Here is a 26068-nt window from a genome sequence, read left to right on the forward strand (position 1 = left end):
TGTACAGTGGTTATATGAGAAAGAGGGCACAGGAATTCTAAAATAGAGAAAAAGTGTGGGCAAAGTTACTCATATGTCTTCAGTGGTCCATACATAGCAATATACTAATGTAAGTACCAGAGCTTTACATAAGGAAAAATTAGGATGTGTGCAGTAATTAATACACATGCGAAACATAATTGCATTTTTAATTCATTCAACAGGCCCAGTAAAGATTTAAATTTGCTAAAATTAAATGGCCTAAGAAGCAGCTTTAGTGCATGCATTAAGCTCTTCCCGCCAGATGCAGCACTGAACGACTTGGGGGGATGTGAGACACAAGGCTAGACCAGCGCTCATCTCCGTGAACACTCACTGCCTGGACGTTGGTTAGAACGGAAGCCTCCGGAAGGCTCCAATAGGGTGCAGCCTGGGCGCAGGCCCGCCCCCGCCGCGCCGCTCCGGCACCACGTGACTCCAGGGGGCGGAGCGAGGGCGGGGCCGCGCGCTTCCCGGCGTGCCGCGCGGGGCGGGGCGAGGGGCGGAGCCTACGGGGGAGGCGCGGCCGGCACAGGACGCCTGGTTCGGCCCGGCCACCGGACAGCACCTCCCGCTCTCACCGGCCGGCCTGCTGCTCCGAGTCGGCGGCGGCGGCGGCGGCGGGCGGCATGCGCGTGTGAGATGCGGCCGCGGGCAGTCCGGACGCGAGCAGCGGCCGCCGGGGCAGCGGAGAAGGCAGGCGCGGCCTCCTCAGCGCGGGGCGCGCGGTGCATGAGGGCGAGCACGCGGGCGCTGGGCAGCTGCCGGCCACGCCGCCTCCATAAACACTTGTTTAGGACTCGTTCGCCCCGCTGAGGTCCGGGCGCCCCGCCATGGAGGCCCCGCCCGACCCCGGGCCCCACGCCTCGGCCTCGGCCTCGGCCTCGGCCGCGGCGCCGCTGCGCGCCCCGGAGGTGGCGCGGCTCCGCGAGGAGCAGGAAAAGGTAACAGGCCGCGTCCCGGCCCCGCGCTCCCGCCGGTGGTCTCGCGAGGCGCCCACTCCCCGGCTCGTCCGCGGCGCCCGGATCCCCCTCCCCGGCCTGGGGCCCTCCATGCGGGGCCGACTCCCCCGGCCGAGCCCCTCCTGCCCGCTTTGGGCCGCAGCCCCGCGGGCGGGGGCCCCGCTCGCTCCTGACCTGCTCCCGGGAGGAGCACGGCCTCTAGGCCACGAGAGAAAGTGTTGGGAGAAACTTTTGTCACGTGTTTTTGTTGTCTTTTGTCTGGAGCCCTTTGACCTTAGAGGGGAGGGGAGGGGTGGGGGACAGGGGTGTGACAATCTTTAACGTGTGTATAACGCATAGAGCCGTGCGCGGGGATTTCTCTTTGGTGGGAAGAGTTCACCTAATTAGCCTGTTACTGAGCGTTGCTAAAATGTGTACACTTTGTTGCTCTTTATCGTTGCGCTTAAACAATGTTTCATTAGGTTTGTAAGGATACCCTTAATGTGCGTTCCAACTTCGGTCGTTTAGTATTTGTCAAATTAGAGTGCTATTTCAGTAAATTGAAAGTTAAATGGAAGTTAAAACTTCAATCGTATAATAGAGTTTTAATATACCAACTAAGAGGCAAGGAAGTTTTGTATTTCCTATTGGTGTTGTAAATGGAGCAGTAGACCCAACTTTAGAAATACAGTGTTACTGTTTAATCTGCGGTTTTTCCCCTTTGCACTTTGTAGCATTTAAGATTAACACTGTCTCCTGGAAGTTTGCAATTTTTACTTTAAAAAGCAACATTTACTTACAATGTCCTCTGTCACGTTGGGGAAGAGTATCATGATTAAAAGGATTAGGAGGCGGTTTCAAACTGTCAACAGTGAGAATCCCAGACTTCTTCTATTGAACATTCCTGTGTAAAAATGACTACGTAACATAGGTGTACACATATATGTACTCAGGTCAGCCAGATGAGGGAATTCTCGTAGAACCTAAAAAATCCTGGTTCGCTGGCAAAGCACCTGTTGTGGGAATCTTTCCTGCTTTGTGCTGGTTGGTCTAAATTATTGTGTGCATTAGATTTCCGTTTCTGAGAGCCATTTTTCTCTAACACTATATACAACTGTTGGGTTTTTAAATTGGCCTTTTTCAAGATGACAGTTTAAAAATTCAACAAGTTTGGCATGTCTAAATTATAAGATATTAGTAGATCTTAATTTTTTTTGAAGGGAAAATAGAAAGAAAAGACAGCTCTTTATGAAACCAGTTTGTTCATTTTGGCAAAACTATTTACAGTTTCTGTTGTTTTAGAAAATGTGAAGCAGACGCTGAGAAGATGGTGTCCCCATTGGCCTTAGTCTATCCTGTAGAGGAATGACTTTCTCCTTCTTCGTAGTATGAGTGTGCAAATGCTGACTTGATATGTTCAAAAGAGAGATTCTGGTTTTATTCTGATGTTAGTGTGGCTGAAATACTAAGGATACATGGGGATGCTCTGAACAGCTTTCTGATATGGTACCCAGTTACTGCCTGTTCGGGTCCATCCTATGGGACCCTGAACAACTATTTTCAGTAGACATTGACTGTTTTACCAGATTACTTTGCCTTTGTTTTGTTAATGCTTTTGGGGCACGTAAAAGAAGCATGTGCATGTCTGTCATGTGTATGTACAACTCTTCCCAGTTCATGATAACGCCTCTCAGTAAACACCAGTGGACTAGACTAGGCTTTAAAGGCTCTGCTTCAGTGGACAGGAGACCCAAAATATACTGGTTAGCTAGCTATACTTTAATTATATTAATTATAGTTTACTGTAGGGAGACTTCACCTAGTAAATAGACATTTTTGTGAGGGACTTTACTTAGGCTTGAAAACCAGCCCAACTGTAGGGGTGTAGTGAACTCTAGTGCAGAAGTGGAGGGACAGTGTTGGGATGGAAAAGGGAAGATGGTACAATAGCTTTATACGAGGTGGGACAATGAAGTTCGCGAACTCATCCTGGAAAAAGTACTCCATACCTCATTGCTGAATATCACTATGGTCACCTTCGAAGTACTCCCCTTGGGAAGCTGTGCACCCACGCCAGCGCCTAGTCCACCCTTCAAAGCAATTTTGGAACTTTTTTTCTGGAATGACCCTCAGAGCTGTCGTCGTACCCTTGATGTCCTGAATGTCATCAAAATATCTTCCTTTCAATGATTATTCCTTTATCTTTGGGTAAAGAAAGAAGTCACTGGGGGCCAGATCAGGTGAGTAGGGAGGGTGTTCCAATACAGTTATTTGTTTGTTGACTAAAAACTCCCTCACGGACAGTGCCGTGTGAGCTGGTGCATTGTCGTGATGCAAGAGCCATGACTTGTTGGCGAAAAGTTCAGGTCGTCTAACTTTTTCATGCAGCCCTTCAGCACTGCCAAATAGTAAACTTGGTTAACTGTCCAGTTGGTACAAATTCATAATGAGTAATCCCTCTGATAGCGAAAAGGTTAGCAACATTGTTGCAACAAGTTCGCAAACTTAATTGTTAGACCTGGTATTATTTGGCACTTAATGTTCCTTTATAGAAGACGAATTAAATGTGCTCCAGGACTTGGCCTTTCCCTACCATGCGAGAAAGATTGCAATGACTGGTTTTTCATTTTCCTCCAGGATGGACCTGTACCTAGCCAGTGGGCTCTAGATCCCCAGGAGAGATGTGGATTCATTGCGTACAATGGGTACCTTAGCTTTAGGACATTCTTTTCTCTGGGAACCTTGGTGGAGGACTGCTGGGTAATGTGGTAAATTTAAGTGTTGCTCATCAGTTGATTGTTTTTTATTTTTTAATTCAGCTAAGGACTATAACAGGTTTTATCTGGGTCCCTCTCTGTTTTTCCTTGTTTTATCCTTTGGATCAGTGAATAACAAGGACAAAAAAATTAGTAACCTGAGGAAAAAAGAGGTGCGGCATGAATGAGCCATGACCCCAAAAATGACAATCTCTGTAGTGAATGGACAGTATCAGATATTGTAACGTTGTTTTCACTTATAACATCAGTGCTGAAACTTTTGCTTATTCCTTTTTGATCAAACAAAAAGACATGTACAGAAAGGTTCCTTGCAGCTTTGTTTATAATAATAAAATGAAAACTCAACATTAGGGGATTGGTTAAATCACGATACATATGAGGAGCTTTTATGCAGGCATTAGAAATTGTAGAACAGTATGTATTAAGTGGTTACAGTTATGTCTGCATGTATAGAAATATTCACACACTTTATATAGGAAAACACCATCCATCCAGTGTTTCAAGAGCACAATTTCATTTCTTGTTTTACCTAAAAGTGAGTGAAATTGGATGGAATGATAGTTTTTCAATAAAGGATGTTGATAAAACTCATTTTATTAGTTTTAATGAAAACTGGGATGTTGTATTTTTAGTTGTTAAATACTTTCTGGGCCTGAAAAATAGCTCTTGGCTCATTTGAACACCAGTTAGGTAGGTTTATTTCTTGGTTACTCCAGAGCTGATAGATATAATTTATTCAAACATTCATCCTCCATTTGGTTTCCTTTTTTCTTTTTTCCTTGGAGGTTTTATTTACTCTTTAATTCTCTGTCAAAACCTACAGGGACAAGGGGAAACTTGGACTAACTTACTTTTTCTTATAACCAAATCTGTATTTACCAACAGCAGTAAAATATTCGGTGGGAAAATGTAAGCTACTCCGGAACCTCTCTAGACTGACCTTGCCATAAAACTTATGATCCAGGGCTGCAGTGGAGTGTCTTGGGCTGTTATAGGGAAGTTCCGTTGACATTTTGGTTTCTTGGCTAAGGTGATATTTCTGTGACATCTGTACTTTACATCTCCATATACAGTAACTTTTAGAATTACTGAGATTTTATTGTAATGTGAAAAAAGTACTATATAGTTTTATTTTTATAAGTTTATTTGTAGAATAATAGTAACTTTGGAAAATTCATGCAGATAGTGTTATTTTATTACTACTGAGTAGCTCATGTAATTCTCACTTAGAATTTTGGAATAACTTTGTTGCTATAGAACGTGGGGTGTTCAATGCATTAAAAGTAAATTTTCATAAAGCAGAACAACTTAGTTAATGAAGGGTTTTCTTATTTTTCTCGTGATAAACTAAATTGCACATAGTTTAAGAAACTGCCACGTTCCCCATACAACAACTGTTCTTTCAAGCTCAAGCCATAGAATTTTCAACAGGTGTTTAGTGAGTACCTCTTACATGCCAGACGTGTTCTGCTGAGGGCGCAGTAGTGAATAAGACGGAGGAAGTCCTTGCTTTCGTGGAGATTGCATTCTAGTGGTCGAGACATGGAGTAGGCGCATTAAAAATGTCCAGTGGTGTGTGATACACCTATTAGGCCAGGGAGATAAAGAAAGCAAGGAGTCACCCCAATACATTTAGTAAGAGAAAAGAAAGTAAGGTAAAGGAATTATAGCGAGTGTGCAGGTGTGAGTGGAGGGACTTTGGATGTAAGTAAGGTGGTCAGGGAAATCTTGTCTTTTATGGTTTCTTTTGAGCAGAACCCTAAAATAAGTGGAGCGTGAGAAGCATGGATGGCTATTTGGAGGATATTTTGGAGAAGAGCTTTCTTCTAGTCCCAGCAGACTTGTCAGGATGAATCAGGGAGAGAGCTGTTTCCGAACAGTGTAAGGATTTGGGTTTTTGCTTTTGATAGGTGAGAAGGCGTTGGAATGTGTTTTGCAATTCATACTAAAATTATAAACTTCCATTTGTCACGTGTGAAGAAAGGGAAGCATGGGATTGCATTATCTAGAGTGAATCCTGTGTGTGCTAGATGTTTACAAATTTGGTGTTAGAATCCTTGTTAACTCTTAATTAATTTTTCAGGTGAACTGTTTGGGTGGCTTCTAGTTTTTGCCCTGAACTTTCTCATGGTGTATTTATTTGTGTGTTTAATTTTACTTATGCATGTTTTCCAAAGTTGACACTCCTGTGAGCAGTGGGTGACAGTTCTAGCTACTCTTTGTCCTTGTCACCGTTTGGTACTGTCTGTCTTTTTCACATTTGCCAGCCATTCTAGTAATGACTAATGAAGTTGATCACCTTTTCAAATATTTACTAGCTGTTTGCATTGCCTTTTGGTAAAATTCCTGCTCATCTCTTGTCCATGTTATATTGGGATATTTGCCACATTCTAATTGATTCATAGAAATTTTTTTATGTACTTTTGTTATGAGTCTTTTTTCAGGAATGCTTTGTAAATTTCTTCCCTAGTCTGTGGCTTAACTTGACACTCCATAATGGTGGCCCTTTGATGGGCAGAAATTCTTAATTTTAATAAGCATTTCCTTTATGGTTAATGTCTTCTCGTTTTTATGAAGTCCTTCCTACCCTCATGTTTGAAGATATTCTCTTACGTTATCTTCTAGAAGCTTTATTGTTTTGCCTTTCATGTTTAGATCTACACTCTACCTGGAATTGATTTTGTGTTTAATGGGGGGTTGCGGTCAGGTTTTATTTTTTACTATATAGCTATCTAGTTGCCCTATTGCCATTTACTGGAAATAGTATCCTCTTTCCACTGTATTCCCATCTTTGTCATAAATTGGGTGACTATAGATGTGGATCTGTTTGTTGACTCTGTTCCATTGGCCTATTTGTCTTAAACCAAACATGAACTAATTATTACAGCTTTCTAAGTCATCTTGAAACTTGGTAGTGTATGTTTTGTTGTGATTCCTAAAGATTCCTTTATTTTATCCTTTCCAATCCTTATGCTGTTTATTTCTTTTTGTTATCTTTTGCACTGGGTCAAATTCCTAGTGCAACAGAAATGGTGATAGTGGGTGTTAGTGGTAAACTTATTATAAAAAAATTCACCATCAAGTATGTGTACTGTGGATAATTTTTGTATTCACTTTTATCAGATTAAGGACATTTCCTTATTAGCTAATTCCTAGTTAGCTAATAGTTTTTCTAAATGGGTGAAGTTTAGAAAATACTTTTTTTAAATTGAGTAATTATAAGTAATTTATTGAAGAAAATGTATTTGATCTTTCTAGTGTTGAAGTTTTCTTTCCTTTTTTTTTTTTTAATAAGAGCAGTAAAGTAAGAATAAGTTTGCTTATAGCCAAAGATACATTTTGTAAGGAGATGAAATTTCAGATCTTATTACTTGTAAGTTTTATTTTAGAATAATTTTGTTGTTGTTAGCACTTAGTATCGTGTCAGTCATGTGCCATGAAAAAAACTTTGGTTTTAGTCGTTTGGAAATTGTTAATGAGCATTATGATACAGTGTTCAAGAGGGAATAGACTCCATTTTCATTGTGTTAGGCCTCTGCCGATTGGAGCGAAAGACAAGAACAGCTCCAAAACGCTGGCGGAGAAGGGGCGAAGGACCGCGCAGAGCTTGGGATTTGGCCGGGACTGCTTCATTTTCTTCTCCCGTCTGGCGTTCTCATTTTGCGTTTAAGAATCTTTGAGCTTATATCATTCTTGCCTTCATCTCCAGATTGACGAGTCTCAATCATTTTAGTCTGTCCTAAGGTAGTGTTTTTTTTAAGCTAGAACTGTTTGTCTTGAAAAACTGAAACAACAGAAAAGTTGAAAGAATAGTTTAGAGTCATCAATAATATTTTGTTCCATTTGCTTTTTCTTTCTCTCTTTATATCCCTTAGTACTTTCTTGTTGAATCACTTGAAAGTAACTTGCAGGCATCATCACATCCCTGATACTGAAGCACATATCATTTTAGAGCAAGGTTATTCTGCATAGTCACAATATCTTCTCTGGCACACAAGAAATGAACATACACACACAATAATAGTATTAACATTTTCAAATTTCCTCAAGTTTTTCTAAAGATGGCCTTTCTAATTCTCTTTTTTATTCCATGGTCCAATCAAAGACTGATTTGGCTGCCTTACCTTTTTAGTCTTCTTTCATCTAAACAACCCCCCTGCCTTTTTGGGTCTTTCTGAAATTGGTAGTTGAAGATTTTACGACAGTTTTCTTATAGAATGCCCCATGATTTGGAGAGGTCTGATGAATGTAATGAAGAAACAAAGGTAAACATTTTTGGCAAGAACATTACATAGATGATGATGACTTCCTATTGCATCACCTCAGGAAACGCGTGTTACTTTGTCCTGCTACTGGTGTCGCTGATTACTTGGTTAAGGTGGTACCTGCCAGAACTCTGCACTATCCAAGCCCCTCTTCCCTGTGTGAGGAATAGAACTTTAAGTGGGAATAATACCCAAAGACTGTAAATATCGTTTTCCCCAGCCACCCGTTACCGTGCATGACTCTTGCCTAAGTCAGGGACTATATTGGTGTTTGCAGTTAGTGATTTTCTAGCATCTATTTATAGCTGGTATTTTTCTGTAATGAAGAGCGTCTGTCGTCCTTTTACTATTACTGTAAGCTCCTGTTTTTGTTTTTTAAATTCAGCATGTTATAACTTGTCATTATTCCTTTTGACGCTCAGATTGTTCTACGTGTGGCCGGTGGGAGCCCCTTCAAGCTGGCTCCTGCATCCTTCTGGCACATCCCATCGTTCTGTGATCATTACCTTGCTTTCTGGTACCGCGTGTCCCTGGCTTACCTTGTACTAGTTTTCTTGCCTTAGTCCTGAAATTCACTATTTCTTCAAAGAGCTTTGGTTCTTTTTAATGAGAAATGCTCAGAAAGAAGATCTGGACCCATTGCCACTGGGATGGTGTTGCATCAAGGCCCGCTCAGTGGACAGTGCTGAGGAAATGTATTCAATTCAGTAGCCGGGAGAAATAGTGACCACCACTTACCATCTCACTCCAAGGGGTCCTTTGACTTTTTAAGTAATGTTTACAAATATTTACAGAAGTAAGAATGAGGAATAGTGAGAAACAACTTTATTGGCTATTTTAATAAGAGTGTAAACATAGCAGTCCTCTGTGTTAAGTCAATTTTGTGCACAAATATTGTCAGAGATGTCAGGGTACTGCCACATGTCCTTCTAGAAGAACAGGGCAGTCCAGGCTCTTGTCGCGGGCTCTTACAGGATGCAGGTCTGGTTGAATGACTGACTGGATGGGAATAACCCTATTTCTTTTCGGTTCTTAGAAGTATGTTGTTCATTCATTGATACTTTTCCCCCTCATTCAAGTCAGTCACCCTTTATTCAACATCCACTGTATTCAGCTGTGTAGCGTTGTCTTTCCAGTTGGCATGGTTTGTTCCAGGACTTAGGGAAGTACAAAGGTAAACCACTTCATCATTTCTGCCTTAAAACTCATTTCTAGCTCTCAGCGTCACCCACCCCACTGCTAATCTCTGACCTGAAGAAACTTAAAAACTTGTAGGGTGGAAAAAGCAGTACAACTTAGAGATCTTTTATTCCAACAATCTTTATTGTGATAAAATATTTATAAAATAAAATTTACCATTTTAACCATTTTTAAGTGGAATTAATTACATTTGTTATTATGCAACCATCACCACTGTTTCAAAAACTTTTTCATCACCCCAAACAGAAAGTCGGTAGCCATTAAGGAGTAGCTCTCCCATTTGCCCCTCTCTTGAGGCCCTGGTAACCTCTGGTCTACTTTTTGTCTCTCTGAATTTGCCAATTCTTGATAGTTCATATAAGTGGAATCCTACGATATTTGTCCTTTTTTGACTGGCTTATTTCATGTCGCATAAGGTTCATCCATGTTATGGCTATTAGTTGTCGTATTAATAGTCATAGTATTACAACTAAGAAGTTGGTGTATTACAACTTGGTTCCTTTTTAAGGCTGAATAATGTTCCATTGTGGGCATACACCACATTTTGGTTATCCACTCATCTGTAGATGGACACCTGGGTGGTTTCTACCTTTTGCTGTTGTGAATAATGGTGCTGTGATCATTGTTGTGCATCCATCTGTTTGAGTCCCTGTTTTCAGTTCTTTGGGGTACGTACCTAAGAGTGGAATTGCCAAGTCATACGGTAATTCTATGTTTAACATTTTGAGGAACTGTCAGACTGTTCACCACAGCTTTTGTACAATTCTGTACTCCTCCCAGCATTGGTGAGGTTTTCAACATCTGCATATCCTTGCCCACACATATTTTCCACGTTTTTGATAACTATGCTAATAGGTGTTTGGTGGTATCTCCTTGTGTTTTTGATTTGCATTTCCTTAATGACTAGGATGTTGAGCCTCTTTTCATGTGTTTATTGGACATTTGTGTATCTTCTTTGGAGAGCTGTCTATTCCTTTGCACATTTTAAAATTGAATTATCTTTTTGTTGTTGAGTTATAGTTGTTCATATGTTGTAGATGTTAAGCTCTTATCAGATATATGTTTTGCAGATATTTTCTCCTATAAGTTATTTTTTCATTTTCTTGATGCACAAAAGTTTTAAATTTTGATGAAATCCAGTTTATGTAATTTTTCTTTTCTTCATGCTTTTGGTGTTATATCTAAGAACCCATCGCCAAATGCAGAGTCATTAAGATTTACACCTGGGTTTTCTTCTAAGTGTTTTATATGTTTTTTGTTTTAGCTCTTATATTTATGTCATTGGTCCATTTTGAGTTAATTTTCTATATTGCTCATTGATTGTTGAATTTGAGAAAATTTATCTAGGCTATTGTCATCTGAAGACTCATAATCTGAGGGTAAATTTATATTATCATTTTCACTACCTTCATTGTGCTATCCAATATGGTGGCTACTAACCACATGTGGCTATTAAATTTAAATTTAAAGTTCAAATTAATTAAAATTAAGTAAAATTAAGATTTTGTTTGCACATTTCAAGCACTTGGTAGCCACATGTGGCTGTTGGCTGTTGCATTGGACAGTGTTGATTTGGGGGAGTTTCATCATCAAAGAAAATTCTACTGGCCAGTGGGGGTCAACATTTATATTCTGACTTGTTTTGTAATTTCAAAGTGTCTTCCTCTGTCATTTTTCTTTTCCTTGTCATTATGGGCCAAAAGTGACAATTTCTGAATTGTCAACTGTTTGAAAGCTAGAAATAGTCTACAAAGATGGGTGTCTCCAGTCTTTTACACATTTTTGAAAGATGATGCAGTACTTTGGGCAATACAGTAGGAAAACTGAAGGATGATTTTTCACTATTGATTGTATTATCCTTCTAGGTGATTCCATGATTCTTCCATTTCTTATATAGTTTTTTTTTTTTTTTAAGCAGTTAGGAATAATAGGTGAGTAATCATCTGGGGTGATGAAATAACAAGATGTAGGAAAAATATAAGCATTAGGATTCCTGTACCATAGCTTAGCCTTACAGAAAGGTTTACTGTGCTCAGATAGTAATTAACTTGACAAAATGAACTTTATTCTTTTTTAAATAAGTGAATTTTCTCATTCTTTGCAAGACATCTAAAAAAGAAGTCTTGAAATGCCAATCCTTGCAAATAGTTAGAACAGCTCAAAAAAGAAATTCAAAAACTCCAATTGGGTTCAATGGATTCTGATAGTTTGCATTCAGATCCATCACACAGCGTTCTTCCTTAGCTTTTCCCCAATCTACATTTGAATCTCCCTTCTTCTATAGTGAAAACGTTGGCTTTTCTATATTTATTCATTGGCTCTGTCCTACATTATACACCAAATAGTTCCAGAATTACTACATGACTACACTGCCAACAGCAAACCTATGAAGCAAAGTTCCAAAATTCTTTGCACTTTCATTTGTTTTTATAGAATTAACTGCCTTGGGGTGTGCAGTTAGGGTATTGATCTCAAAAGTTAACTTGAATTACTAGGTGGTTTTTTTTCCCTCCGTGGTTATATCTTGGATTTGATATACAATTTCTATTTGCATTCAGTTTTAGTGTTTGCTTTTTAAAATTAGTTTGATGGCTTAATTTTAGTTTTTGAATACATAAAACATTTACATGGTTAAAATCACAACTACAGAGGATATCAAAAAATGTATAGACATTTTAAAAAAGGGAAGGAATGTATTAAAATTGTAATACTCAATATATACCGATAACAAAAGATGAATACAAGTCATGTGTATACATTTTTTTGGCACCCCTGATATATCAAAAGGTATACTGAGGTAATTCATTCCCATCCCTGCTCCTGCCTGCCCCCATTGATAACCATTTTCATTAATTTCTAGTTTATGCTCCCTGTGTTTCTTGTTTAAAAATAAGTTCTAAAATATGCTACTTTATCCCCTTCCCACCTTCTTATACAAAATGTAGCATACTACTGTGTTTCCCCGAAAAAAAGACCTCGCTGGACAATCAGCTCTATGCGTCTTTTGGAGCAAAAATTAATATAAGACCCGGTCTTATTTTACTATAATTATAGTATAATATAATATAATACCGGGTCTCATATTAATTTTTGCTCCAAACGATGCATTAGAGATTGTCCAGTGAGGTCTCCTTTTCGGGGAAGCAGGGTATATCTTGGCCCTTGTTTTTCTCATTAAGTGATTCACCTGGGAATTACTCTGGTTCAGAGAGCTTCCTCCCCCTGTTCTCCAGTTGCACAGCACGCCGTTGTGTGGGGATGTTATTGCATATTCAGCTAGCATCTGACTGATGGGCACTTGGTGACTTTCAGTCTCTCTCTTTTTTTTTTAATTCACAATTCTATATTACAATTTTTGCACTAACCAGTCAGATAATTTTTTTTTTTTAATTTCATTGGGAAATATTGGGCAACAGTGTTTCTCCAGGGCCCATCAGCTCCAGGTCGTTGTCCTTTAATCCAGTTGTGGAGGGCGCAGCTCAGCTCCAAGTCCAGTTGCCATTTTCAGTCTTTAGTTGCAAGGGGTGCAGCCCACCATCCCATGTGGGGATTGAACCGGCCACCTTGTTGTTGAGAGCTCGCGCTCCAACCAACTGAGCTATCCAGCTGCTCCTGGTTTTCAGTCTCTTAGACGTACAAGTAATGCTTCAGTGAGTGGCTCTGCATAGGTGTCTCATTTGTGAAGTGACTTCAGGTGAACTAGAGGTGGGATTCCTGGGTCAAAGGGTGAATTGGTTTAGCTTTATAAGCCCTGTTTATGATTACTTTCTCAAAGAACAGCAACTCTCAATTTAATTTACAATAAATAAATTGATAAATAAAGAGGTAAGAAGGCTAGAAGGGGATGTTCACAGGCTGGACAGCAGCGTGTTGAGTTGCTTGAATTGCTGTTTTTTGGGGCCTCCACTGACATTTTCAAGTTATCGTTTCTTACCTGGAGGCACTAATTCCTGGCTATTCTTTAGGGCTCCACTCTTGTTCCCCTTCTACCTTTTTTCCAGAGCTATTTTTTTAAACAATGTAAATCAATTTATGTCATTTTATCACTCTCCTCATAATCCTTTGGTGGCTTCCCATTGTACTTAGAATAAAATTCAGGGGCATTAAAATGTGATGTGAGACCCTTGTATTGTCTGACTTGTCGCTTTCCAGGTTCATTTCTGGCCACTCTGCACTTATTCACTGTAACTTAAGATAATGCCGTAGTTTTTGGGGCCGAATACCCTAAATATGTTTCTGTTGAAAATACTATGTTTGCTTGTTTTTAAAGAGATCCCAATATAGTATAGCAAAAGCATCCCATTTAATCTCTGGGCTTGTCTGTTCCTAATCCTCTGATTTCATATTATAAATTGAGTAATAAGAAAGTTACTGCAAATGAGTGCTTTCCCAAAGAACAAAAAGACAACACTGAATTACTTGCCAGGCACTGTCCTACATTGTAGACTGTGATACACAGGTTATCTTTTTTGCCTGAAGGGACTTACAGATTTGTAAGGAAACATGTTAATGGTAAGCACAGCCTGTTACCCCAAAAATGAGACTTAGCCGGACAATCAGCTCTAATGTGTCTTTTGGAGCAAAAATTAATGTAAGACCTAGTATTGTATTATATTGTATTGTACTGTACTGCATTGTATTATATTATTATATTAAAGACCTGGTCTTATATTATAGTAAAATAAGACCGGGTCTTATATTAATTTTTGCTCCAAAAGATGCATTAGAACTGATTGAAAAGCAACACGGCATGCTTTTTTCTGGTGTTTCTACCACTTTCTCTGTTCCTACTTAGTCTCTTTAGTTTCTTCATCTCATCTTTAAACCTTGGTAATCTCTGTACTTTCCATTTTGGGCTGTCGTCTCTTTTCACTCTTCAAGTTCTCTCTCTTCTGCTCATTTATGCCCTCTGCTCTCGCGCAGAGCCCAGACATGTTGTCTGTTCGGAAGGCACCTTTGCTTGGATGGCCCACAAGCAGTTCAGTCTCATTTACTAAAAGTGAGGTGATCATCTTCGTCCCTAATCCAAGTGTTATATGTCCTCATCCTGATACTGGCTGGCTCCATTCAAGCTGGAATGTTTTCAGCCTGCGCTGAATCATCTCAGACCACTGATTTCCTAAATCTTGTCAATTCTTTCCATATGATACATACCTTCTGTCCTAAGGGACCACTAGTGTATTTCAGTTAGGCTCTTACTTGAAAAATAATGTGTCAGATTTTTCAGTTAAATGTTACTTTTAACTGTTAGCATTCTGATGTTACCTCATTGTGCTTTTATTTTTGCAGTTTTAGTCTGTGAGCATGGTATATCTGTTTATTAGTTCTAAATGTTCTCATCCATTACTTAGTTGGGGTTTAACTCTACCCATCTTGCCATATATCTTCCACTTGTCAAATTTGTTTTTATTTCTGTATTTCTCTTTCTTTTTTGTTAATAAAATATTTTATATTCTATTTTAAGCTCTCAGCAATATGGTTATATGGTTTTTATTTTCCTTTTAGTTATTGCCTTAGAGATTACAATATGGATTCTTTCCTTATTATAGCCTACCTCAAATTAGTAGGAAAGTATTCACTGCTCTTCTGAAATTTTGTCACTGATAAATTATTCAAATCATCTTTTGCTAGTTTAATTTCATTAACTAACCCTCCCTCATTTGTGCTGTTGTCATATATTTTACCTCTATATGTGTTTTTAACCCCTTAAAATATTAGGTTATTATTTTAAACATTAACTTTTATTTAATTCAAAGCTGGTAGTTCTAATTTCCCAACACTTTAAAGATGCCATTCCATTATCTTTTGACTTTCTTCATTTCTGTTAGTTTTTCTTCAGTCTTGTTGTTTTCTTCCCTGAAGAATTTGAATGTATTTCCCCTTCTATCTGCTTTTGGATGTTTCTCTTCATCTTTGGTTTTTAAGCAATTGATTATTATGTGCCTAGATGTGGTTTTCTTTGTGTTTAGTCTGCTTTGAATATGTAGAGTTTCTTGAATCTGTAATTTAATGATTTTTGTCAGTTTAGAAAATTCTTATCCACTCTTCAAATATTGGCTTTATGTCATTGTCTCTGTCCTCTATTTTTGGTACTCTGAATGTACATATATTAGACATTTTTACTGTCTCATATCTCTTACTCTCTCTCCTGTATTTTCTAGCCTCCTTTTACTCTGTATGCCAATTTAGATACCTTCTATTGACCTGTATTCCTGTTCACTAATCCTTGGTTCTTCTATCTAGTCTACTAGTAAACCCATCTACTAAAGCTTAATCTCAGTTATTTTATTTTTTAGCTTTAGAATTTGTGGTTTGGTATTTTAAATGGATTCTGACCCTCTATTGACATCTCTAACCTTCCCTCTATTTTCATGAATGTTTTAATAATAAAGTATCTGTAGGTGTATAAATCAAATGAGGGTTTGTTTTTGTTTATTTTTTTTTCTCTTGGTTTGTCATCAGCTGCTTATTTTCATAGACTGCTTTGTAATTTTTTATTAGATGCCAGACATTGTAATGAAAAATTGTAGAGACTCTAGATGATGTTACCTTCATTCAAAGAGGGGTTAAGTTTTCTTTTAGCAGCCGAGTACCAGTGGATCAATGTAACTCAGGTGAGAGTTGGTTTTGGGTTTTGTTAGGGCTGGTCTGTTTGAATTTTGCTCATATTCCTAGCACGCAAGCCTTGTTCCGAAGGCGTATCTCTAATTCCATGTGTATTATGTCTTTTTCATAAAGTTGTGTGATCTTGTATGTGTACTTCTGTTTCTCTTCTGTTTTGGTGTATTATTTGCCTATATTTGTACCAATACTTTCTTATGAGGTTTTGATATATAGTAGTAAAATTCCTCTGGTTTTGTTCTTTTTCAAGACTGACTTTAATGTTCTTGACCCTTTGCTTTTTCATGAATATTTTAGAATCAGCTTTTCAATACTCACAAATAACCTGCTGGGGTTTTGCTTGGAGTGCATTGAATCTAAAGATCAATTTGGGGAAAATTGACATGTTTACAATATTAAATTTTCCAATCCATCACCATGGTATATCATTCTATTTATTCAGTTTTTTCATAACTTCTTTTTGTATTGGCTTTTTTTAGTATATGCATCTTACACATGTTTTAGATTTATCCCTAGATATTTATTTTTATTGCATTTTATAATTTATTTGCTGTTTTATCTTTTGTTGGCATGTAGTCATATAATTGATTTTTGTGTATTGACTGTTAAATTTATTTGAATTCAAATTGCTTGTCTTTATATGCTGATAGTATGTGTATAGCTATATACAGTCATGTTGTCTGAGTAACAGTTTTATTCTTTTCATTTCTTAGGCTTTTATTTTATTATTTTTGCCTTATTTAATGACCTTGGACCTTTAGTACAGTGTTGAATAAAAGTAGTAATAGTAAGTTTCTTTATCCAGGTCTGCATATCCCAGGAACAGCTTTAAATACTTCACCATTACAAATGATGTTTGTTGTAGGCTTTTGGTACTCTGTATGAAAATAAGGAAATGTTTTCTTATTCCTAGTTTGCTACTTTTACCATGAATGGGTGTTGAATTTTATCAGATATTTTTTCTATGTGTATTGACATATTAATGTGGTGAATTAATTTGTTTTTTTAAAATACTGACACCCATTGCATTCCTGGAGAAAGACCCCTTGCTTATGACGTGTTTACCTTTTTATATATTGCCATATTACATTTCATATTAAGGTGAGTTCTGAAGCAGAGCTCAAGAGCAGAGCTCTTGAAACAGAGGTGAAGCTGGCTTATATAGAGAAGAATGCCTGCCTTCCCCCTCTCCCTCCCTGATTGGCCCATTTCTATGCAAATGAAGACTAAATTCTCACAGTTTGATTGGTCCAAATAGCATGGAGTCACTGCGATTGGTCGGTGAAGATACACATGAGGATATAGCTGCACAGTCCCAGTTGGCCTGGGCAGGTCTTCAGCCCATTGGTTGATTTACAAGCCTAGGAGCTCCTTTATAAGGGTTGGCTCAGAGGGCCGGAGCACAGTGCAGGAGGTCGGCAGCTCAGTGCAGCTTTTCCCTGAAGCGCAGAGAGCATGAGAAGCTGCTGTTTAGCAGTCACTACTAGACTATAAATTTGAGCCCAGTTAGCCACCGGAAGTCCTTCTTAACAGGCACATTAATTTTTGGGGCTGACAGTTTCATAAGGGATATTGGTCTGTAATTTTTTCCTTCCTTGTAGTGCCTGTGTTAATTCTTGGTTTCAGGGTTATGCTGGCCTCATGAAACAGCTCACATTTTTGTGTATTTTATAAAAATGTTTGTATACTGTTGGTATTGTTTCTAACTTAAATGTCTGGAATAATTCATCAGTGAAGCTGTCTGGGTCTAGTATTTTCCTTGTTTGGGTATTTCAAAATATGGACTCAATTTCAGTTAAAGGACTGTTTGGATTTTCTATTTCTATTTGTGTCAGTTTTGGAAATGTGCTTTTCAAGGAATTTTCACTTTTAATCTAAGTTTTCAAATTTATTGGCCTTGAGTTATTCATACTAGCTCCTTATCTTTTTAATATCTGTAGGTTTGATAGTGACATCCTCCTTTTAATGTCTGTTATTTGCAATTTGTATGTGTTCCCCCCCTTAATTTGTTTTCCTGGCGGTTTATCAATCTTACTGATCTGTTTAAAAAAAGAACCAGTTTTTGACTTTGATTTTTCTTTGTAAATTGGCTTTCTACTTTGATTTCTGCTTTTATCTTTTTATTCCTTTAAAAAATTCCCTGTTGGCTGTGATTTTTTTCTTTCCCTAGCTTCTTGAGATGAAAGCTACTAGAGAAGAAAAAGCCACATATTTTTACCATTCTTTATAATATATATATATAGAATATATATATTTTAAAATATATATATTTCTTTAAAATACACACACACACATTTTTTTTTACATTTTCTTTAATCATTACCTTAGATAACCCACACATTTTATGTTATTTGTATTAGTCAGTTAAAATGTTTTCTAATTTCTGTTGTGATTTGTTTGTTGACCCACAGTTATCTAGAAATATGTTACTTAATTTACAAAATTGAGTATTTTCTGCTTTTCTATTGTCATATTTAATTCCATTCTTGTCAGAGAACACATTTTGCAAAACAAATTTAACACTTGCCTGATGGCTAGTATAAGATCAATTTTTGTCAATATTCCATAATTTACTTGGAAAGAATATAAATTCTGCAGCTTTTGAGTTCCATATATGTTTATTAGCCCAAGTTGATTGAATGTGGTATTGAAGTATCTGATATCCTTGTTGATTTTTGTTTGTTTGTTTTCTAATTCTACCAGTTAAGAGATTTAGAATCTCCACGATGGTTTTGTATTTATCTTTTTGTCTATTTTTTCAACCTTTATGCATTTTGAAGTTATGTCATTTGGTACATGTAGATTTAGGACTGTAATAATGGTCAATTGACATTTTTATCATTCTGAAATTTTTTTTATCTGTAGTGGTGCTTCTTGCCTTTAGGTCTCCCTTGTCAAATAATAATATGGTTATATCAGCTTATTTTGTTTTGCTTCTTTTCATGATATATCTTTTTCTATCTTTTAGTTTCAACCTTTTTGTGTTCTAAGTGTGTCTCTTAGAAACAGCATATAACTATGGTTTTAAAAATTCAGTCTGGACAACTGTTTATTTTATCTAAGATATTTAGTCAATTTCTGTTTAATGGAATTGGAATTAATTCCATTGGAATTAATGGAATTATGGATATAGTTTCACTCTGTCGTCTTTCAACTTGACTTTTTACTTTTTATTTAAAAATTGTAATAAAATATGCACAACATAAAATTTATCATTTTAATAATTTTGAAGTGTATAGTTCAGTGGCATTAAGTATATTCACATTGTTATGCAACCATCACCACTATCCATCTCCAAAATTTTTTCTTATCTTGCTAAACTGAAACTACTCATTAAACAATAACTCCCGGTTCCGCCTTCCCTATTCCCCCAGTAAGTACCATTTTACTTTCTGTCTCTATGAATTTGACTAGTCTAGATATCTCATATAAGTGGCCTCATACAGTATTTGACTTTTTGTGACTTGGCTTATTTCGCTTAGTATAATGTCATCAAGGTTTATTCATTTTATAGACTATATCAGAATTGCCTCTCCATAGTACTTACTGTGTTTCCTCGAAAAAAAGACATAGCCAGACAATCAGCTCTAATGCGTCTTTTGGAGCTAAAATTAGTATAAGATCCGGTCTTATATTATATAATACCATGTTGCCCTGAAAATAAGGCCTCGCTAGACTATCAGCTGTAATGCTTCCTTTGGAGCAAAAATTAATGTAAGACCTGGTCTTATTTGACTATAATATAAGACCCGATCTCATATAATATGTTTCCCCAAACATATAATCGTGTTTCCCCAAAAATAAAACCTAGCCGGACCATCAGCTCTAATGCGTCTTTTGGAGCAAAAATTAATATAAGACCCGGTCTTATATATTAATTTTTGCTCCAAAAGATGCATTAGAGCTGATGGTCTGGCTAGGTCTTATTTTCAGGGAAATACGGTATGTATATACCACATATTGTTTTCATTCATCCATTGATGGACATGGGTGGGTTACTTCCTTTCACCTTTTACCTCTTGTGAATAATGCTGCTGTGAACATGCTTTCAATTCTTTGGGGTATATATCCAGAAGTAGAACTGCTGGGTCATATGGGAATTCTGTGTTTAATTTTGGAGGAACCACCATACTGTTTTCACAGTGGCTGCACCATTTCACATTTCACAACAGTGTACAAGAGTTCAAATTTTTCCGCATCCTCATCAACACTTGTTAATACATTTTCTTAACTAGCCATTCTAGTGCGTGTGAAATGGTACCTCATTGTGGGTCTATTGACCTACCTTTATGTTCTTTTTTCTCTGCTTTTTTGGGGGCCTTCCTTTGACTTAATCAAATACACCTTATTGTATTTTCTTCCCTCTATTGTTCATTATACATTCTTTTTCCTGTGGTACTTTAGTACCATACTTTATATATTTGTTAGCACTAAATATACTATATATTTATACTGTATTTTTTATACTATTCTTTCTACTCAGGAAATTTTTCCTGGAGATCACAACATGCATTCATTTATCCATCCCACCGCTTGCCTTGTTGCTTTCATGCTTTTAATCCTATGTGTTTTGAACGCCACAGCATTTTATTAATCATTCTGTATGATCAATATTGATTCATCTTTACATTTTTTAAAATTACCTGTACGGTTGCTTTTTAGTTTTTTCTGCATTTGCATTGCTCTGAATAATCCCTGTAGTATTTCTCCCCCCCCCCAGCTTTATTGAGATATAGTTGACATATACCATTGTGTATGTTTATCTGTACAGTGTTGATTTGATACACTGACCTATTGCAGTGACTACCACCTTAGCATTGACTAACACCTTCATCATGTCTCATAATTACCTGTTGTATTTCTTTCAGGGAAAAATCTGCTGGTGCAGGATTCTGTTTCTGTGTGAAATATTTTTATTTTCCTTTATGTTGGAAGATCTGTTTGCTGTGTGTGTAATTACAGATTTTCAGTTATTTTTCAGCGCTTTAAGATTTTATTATATTTTTCAATTTCCATTATGTTTGTTGGTTACCTCTAGCTCCGACTCTTGGTCCTGTTCCTTTGGAAGCAGTGGTCTCCCCCTGCCCCTTCTCCCTGGAATGGCCTCTTTCTCTTCGGTTTCATCAGTGTCACTATGTTGTGACTCCGCACACTCTATTGTTTGTATTTAGTCTTTAATGAATTGTTTTTTGGGGGGAGAGCTTCACAGGCATGTTACACACAGGTCAATATTTGTGTAAAACGGGACTGGGTTTGAATATTAGAAACATGTTAGAAGCCTATGTAGGAGAAAACTGAGCTAAATATAAAAGTAAGGTTAAGAAGCTTATTTTGATTTCATTTTAGCTACATTTTTTGAATAAGAACATTTAAGTGTTTTAACAAGAGGCTCTATATAATTGGAATTAACTTTGGCTAGCAGTTTTGGTATTTTTGCTTTTCAGCGTATTTGGAAAGTAAATTTGTTTAAAATTTTTACACAGAAACGCTCAGTGTATTACAGTTTATTGCAATTTTTTTCTGTTAGGAACCTGTGGTCATTTCTTCCCTTCTTTGCAAAGAGGTTTATTTAAAAGACCTGTAATGTTTTACTAATTTTGTTCAAGTACACTTCTTGCGTACTTCGGTAATGACATTCACATATCTATTTAATTAATTGACAGTGTGTCCTTTACAAAATTGTTTTCAGCCGTTTAAGTGACTGTCAGAAACCAGTGCATGTCCAGTATCAGTGTGCTGTAGTCACCGCGGGTACTGTTTCCTTTTTGACTCAGCAGCGTTAAAACCCGAAATTGTATGATATGTCCTGCAGACATAGTCTAGCAAGAGAAGCAAACCGTGTCAATGCAGACAGCTCTGATTAGTGAGGGCCTCGGCGTGTTATTATACATTAACCAACACAGGAAGAATTGCAATTGCAATACAGTGACAAGAGTTTTAGAAGTGAAGTGAAGCATTTTTGAGAGAAGTCACTTGAGACTTGCACACGTGCCTTTTTAGGTTTCTGCTCCAGTCCAGTGTAATGTGGCTCTGTATTTAACATGGAAATCTCATGGCTGATGCCCCCTAGTGGACTGTTTCCAAAATAAATAGCACAAGTGGAAATAAGGAACAGAGATCTTAATGTATGTGAAATCATTCTTTTATAAAGTAATTTTAAAAAGTCACTTCTGAGGAAAAACAGCAAAGGGATTATTATTCTTGTATTCCATGTGCTTTATTCTAAAATTTATCAAATATTACTTTAACCCTTTGTAAGAGAATGTGCATGTATGTTAGCTGACCGCTGATGTAAAGAAAAAGAGGTTGCTGGGTGGGCTGTCTGTCAGTGTCATCCTATACCTCTAACTCGATTAGTTCTGAGTGCTTTAAAACTAGGAGGAGATGTGATAGTAGTTACAGGGCTGGCCCACTACTCCCGCCCCCTAAACGCGCATACAGAGGCACCACGCGTGAATGCGCGCAGAAATGGACTTGGGAAGTTTGTTGTTCATTCTTACAGTAGTTGCTTGCCTTGAGAGGGCCAGGAGCCGTATGAGGCATTGGAATAAGGATTGTCGTTAGTGAATTGGTGACTTGAAGCTTGCTTACTTTACTGTCGTTACTGGCAAGGGCTCGTTTGTGTGTGCCTGGGTTCCTGAGAGCAGTGGGGGAGAGGTAGCAGCGGTGTTCTAAGAGAGACTTCAGATGGAAACAGCTGCCTTTCTTCGGTTACCCAGTAAGATGCGTGACGCTTAGAAGCTGCCTGGTACAGGGGGTACGGGCCTGGAGATGAGAGACCTGCTTTGAAAGCTGCCTTTCTCTCCTACCAGTTCTTGGGCACTTGTGTAACGTTGTGTATGTTACTTCATCTCTGAACACAGGTTTCCTCTCTTTAAGAAGAGGTAAAAGCCTGCCTTATTGAACTGTTCACAGCTTGATTTTGAGCATATGAAGTCTTGGCAAAACTCTGCTGCTATTACTCTTAGGATAGGGGCAATTTTGAGTTATAAAGAAAGTACCATATGACTTACTACCAAGTTGTTGGTAAAGACTTAATGAGAGAATGTATCTTAAAAAGTGGTAAATCAGCCCATAGGCCCCTTGCTTTACTATGGTCTTGTGCTGTGCTAGTACCTAAGTACATATTTTATTTATAAATTCCTGGCTTTAAGTGCGATTATATGAAAGAATTTACTAGGTCAGTTATTTTAATTGTTGAAGCCTGCTAACCAATTCTTTTAATAAAAGGAGTTCAGTAAGATTTGTTTGTCTTTAGGAGTAATAGTTGCATGTTTTGGCAGGTTTAACTTACAAAACAACTAATATTGTTCTTTGATATCCACCTTATTTAAAAAAAATAAGCTTTGGTGAAGGACAACAAAGTAATGATATGTTTTTGTTTTACTGTGGTTTTCAAGAGTTGCTTATAGAATCAGACTCATTATCTTATGGTCACTTTATTTAATATTTAAAGGAATTAATCTAAGTCCATTTTCAGAGGAAATAAGATTATTTGGAATTACTTAACTTCACAGAAAAATAAGATTCAGGTTTGAATCATAAGATTTTCTTCCTTCTAAAATTTTCCTTGGTAGCTAAGTTGTAGAAATTTACTAATTTTTAAAATAACTTGCTATAAAAGAGAAGAAAACTAAAGATATCTCAAAATATAAATACAACTGCTTGGTTTCAAGTGTTTTTGGAAGTAGGTGGACTGTAAGTCATGTAAACAAAGGTAATTGTAGACATACCCTGAGAAGGCTATTTTCATTTCATGCCTGCCTCTTTCACCTTTTCCTTTATTTCTTTGGTTCTCAAAATATCTAGCCCACAATTGAATAATGCCTAACTGAAAAGTCTCTTGTGCCAAACCCTACATGTAACTAATAAAGATTTTAATGGAGGGCAATATTTTGGCAGTGAATATTTCTCTTGTAAGTTATGAAATAGATTTTTGTTGTTTTATCCTTGAATATCTATTCTTGGGAGACTATTTTAGGAACGAGAAGGGGCGAGGGAGGGTGGGTTGGGGAAAAAATAGCTGGAACAAAGTGGAGAGTAGACAGGGGCGGCGGGGGTGGGGGGGATGATGGAAAGAATACATGCCATTCTACCAGGGACTTGTTTTTTAAACATACAGAGCATATGTGCCAAATTTACATATTTACTAATTAAAAAGGCTTCCTGGAAACATTAAGTAGACTATCTTCTATAACCTTTAACACTGTCACTAATGGATATTGCATAGACAATTTCATCGAAGGTCCTTTAAATAATGTAAATGATTATGAATATGTAACTAGTTAATATGCAGCTACGACAGGATTATCATGTAGAGGTTAATGAACACTCTGCTCTTACGGTTTGCAGGGCTTTTCTTTTTGTGCTTTTGGCTCACTTCATGCTTGGAAACACATGCATTGGGATTGGAAAGCATCCTGCCTGTTTTTGGGTCTCATCTTTGAATGGGGGTGTTAAATAGCAACTTTATAAAAAAGGATTTCATGAAGATTTTTTTTCAATTTACATTTAATTCTGTTTGTCTGTTTTATAATTACTGCCAAATCTGAAACAATGAAATGGATTGATGTAGTTTTAGGCTGGCTCTTCCAGATGTAAAGCCAGTACTCTATTATGTATTACCACTGTTATTAAGTGTTGCTGTGTGATTGATACTTACTGAGAGATCTTCATTCTGAGATGGACTTTGTATGCTGAGCTAATGTGTAGTATGCCTGGGTATCTGATTACAGCATGTATTTTGCTACAGGATTGCTGCCTTAGTATTTAAAATGTCCCGAAGGAGGACATTTACTGCAGGAATTAAATGTTATAAGAGAGAAATTTAGTGACAGCCCTCCTCCCATTCTTGTGATTTTTGGTTAAAACATGGAGCATGTACAAGAAACAGTCTCGGTATTTAGAACAGTAAACTAGAGCAGTGTGTTTCAAACCAGATGTTACTGCTGGCTTTTTGCATGTGGCCTTGTATTAAGCCCTTTGGCCTTTATTCCTTAGTTTCTCTGTCTCTAAAGTGGTGCTACAATATTTGAGATTATTGTTTAAAATTTTTATTAATGGACAGTTTAAAAACAGATGATTAGTAATCTTTGAAAACTGTCATTTTAAAAATTGCTGTTCAAATGTTCTTTTCTTCCCCCCTTGTTGCTTAGTGTTCTTATTTGTTTTCTGAGCATTTTGAGAATCTACTGAAATATCTCTAAGGGAAACAAATAACTTGTGTACTTAATTTTATTGTTTTAGTATTATAAGCATAGTTTAAACTGGCTATGAAATGCTTAAAATTTTATAATAATTCACTGGGGGAACAAATGGGCTGTTCAGAGCATCTCTTTATCCCAAGTATTTCTTCTTGAAAATGTTGTAGAAAAATATCACAGAACTCATTTTTAATGCGTCAGAATAAAAATTATAGGTGAAAACATTTGGATATATACTGACAAAATAAAATATTTTCACTACTGTCATTTTTTTTTTTTACTGATGAAACGTGGATGTTACAGTGGTTTTTGTTATTTGTAACATTTGTGTATTCTACAAAACATACAACATTGAAAACAGGTCTGTAGATTGTACAAAATACTAGTTATCTTCTATCATGTGTCATCTAATAGTTATGAAGCGGGTTTTGTACCAAAGTAGGAATTGGAAAGCTGTAATTTGTTCTGCAGTTATCAGCCTGCATTAGAGGGTTATGATGAAGTGTGCTGCTTCAAAACTAACATTCACATCTCCGTGCATTTGACAAATAAAAATGTATACTGAGATGCTGTTAAATCTGTAAAGCCACTGTTCTCGTTTTCTGATGCACTGATTTTGAAGCTTGTGCATATCCCTGTTTTTTCATGAGTAGTTATCTGTTTTCATGACAGGTGGTCACTAGCTGCCAAGAGAAAATCCAGCACTGGTGAGTGAAAGCTGCTTTTATTATCACCTTTCTGAAATACTGACGAGGTCACTTATTTGGGTTTAAATAAAGTATGTACTGTGTGTGTGTGTGTGTGTGTGTGTGTGTGTGTGTGTGTATATATATATATATATTTTTTTTGTACCCCATAGTTGAATTCTTCTAGTAATCTGCAATTTGAATTCTTTTGCTACTAATTTATATTGTCTTTCACTGTTTACTGAATTTCATGTTCCATGATTTCCTGAAGTTGGGTCACCATTTGTGTTTATTCTAATTGCCTTCTTTTTTCCTTTCTTTTAAGTTAGAATAATATTAATATCATTATGAAGTGAT

The 26068-nt window shown here is 37.2% G+C and overlaps 1 protein-coding gene across 1 annotated transcript in view; it reads left to right on the forward strand.

The window, feature by feature from the left end:
- The first annotated feature begins 501 nt into the window (after window positions 1-501).
- The window catches only part of URI1 (URI1 prefoldin like chaperone), a 61736-nt gene continuing 36169 nt past the window's right edge, over window positions 502-26068 (forward strand). Inside the window, exons 1-2 of the mRNA XM_074314978.1 lie at window positions 502-962; window positions 25698-25732. Of these exons, the coding sequence (XP_074171079.1) occupies window positions 852-962; window positions 25698-25732 (146 nt within the window). The 5' untranslated portion in view covers window positions 502-851. The remainder of the gene's footprint in view (window positions 963-25697; window positions 25733-26068) is intronic.

This window comes from Rhinolophus sinicus, linkage group LG11 (assembly GCF_036562045.2).
Source record: "Rhinolophus sinicus isolate RSC01 linkage group LG11, ASM3656204v1, whole genome shotgun sequence".
NCBI lineage: Eukaryota > Metazoa > Chordata > Mammalia > Chiroptera > Rhinolophidae > Rhinolophus > Rhinolophus sinicus.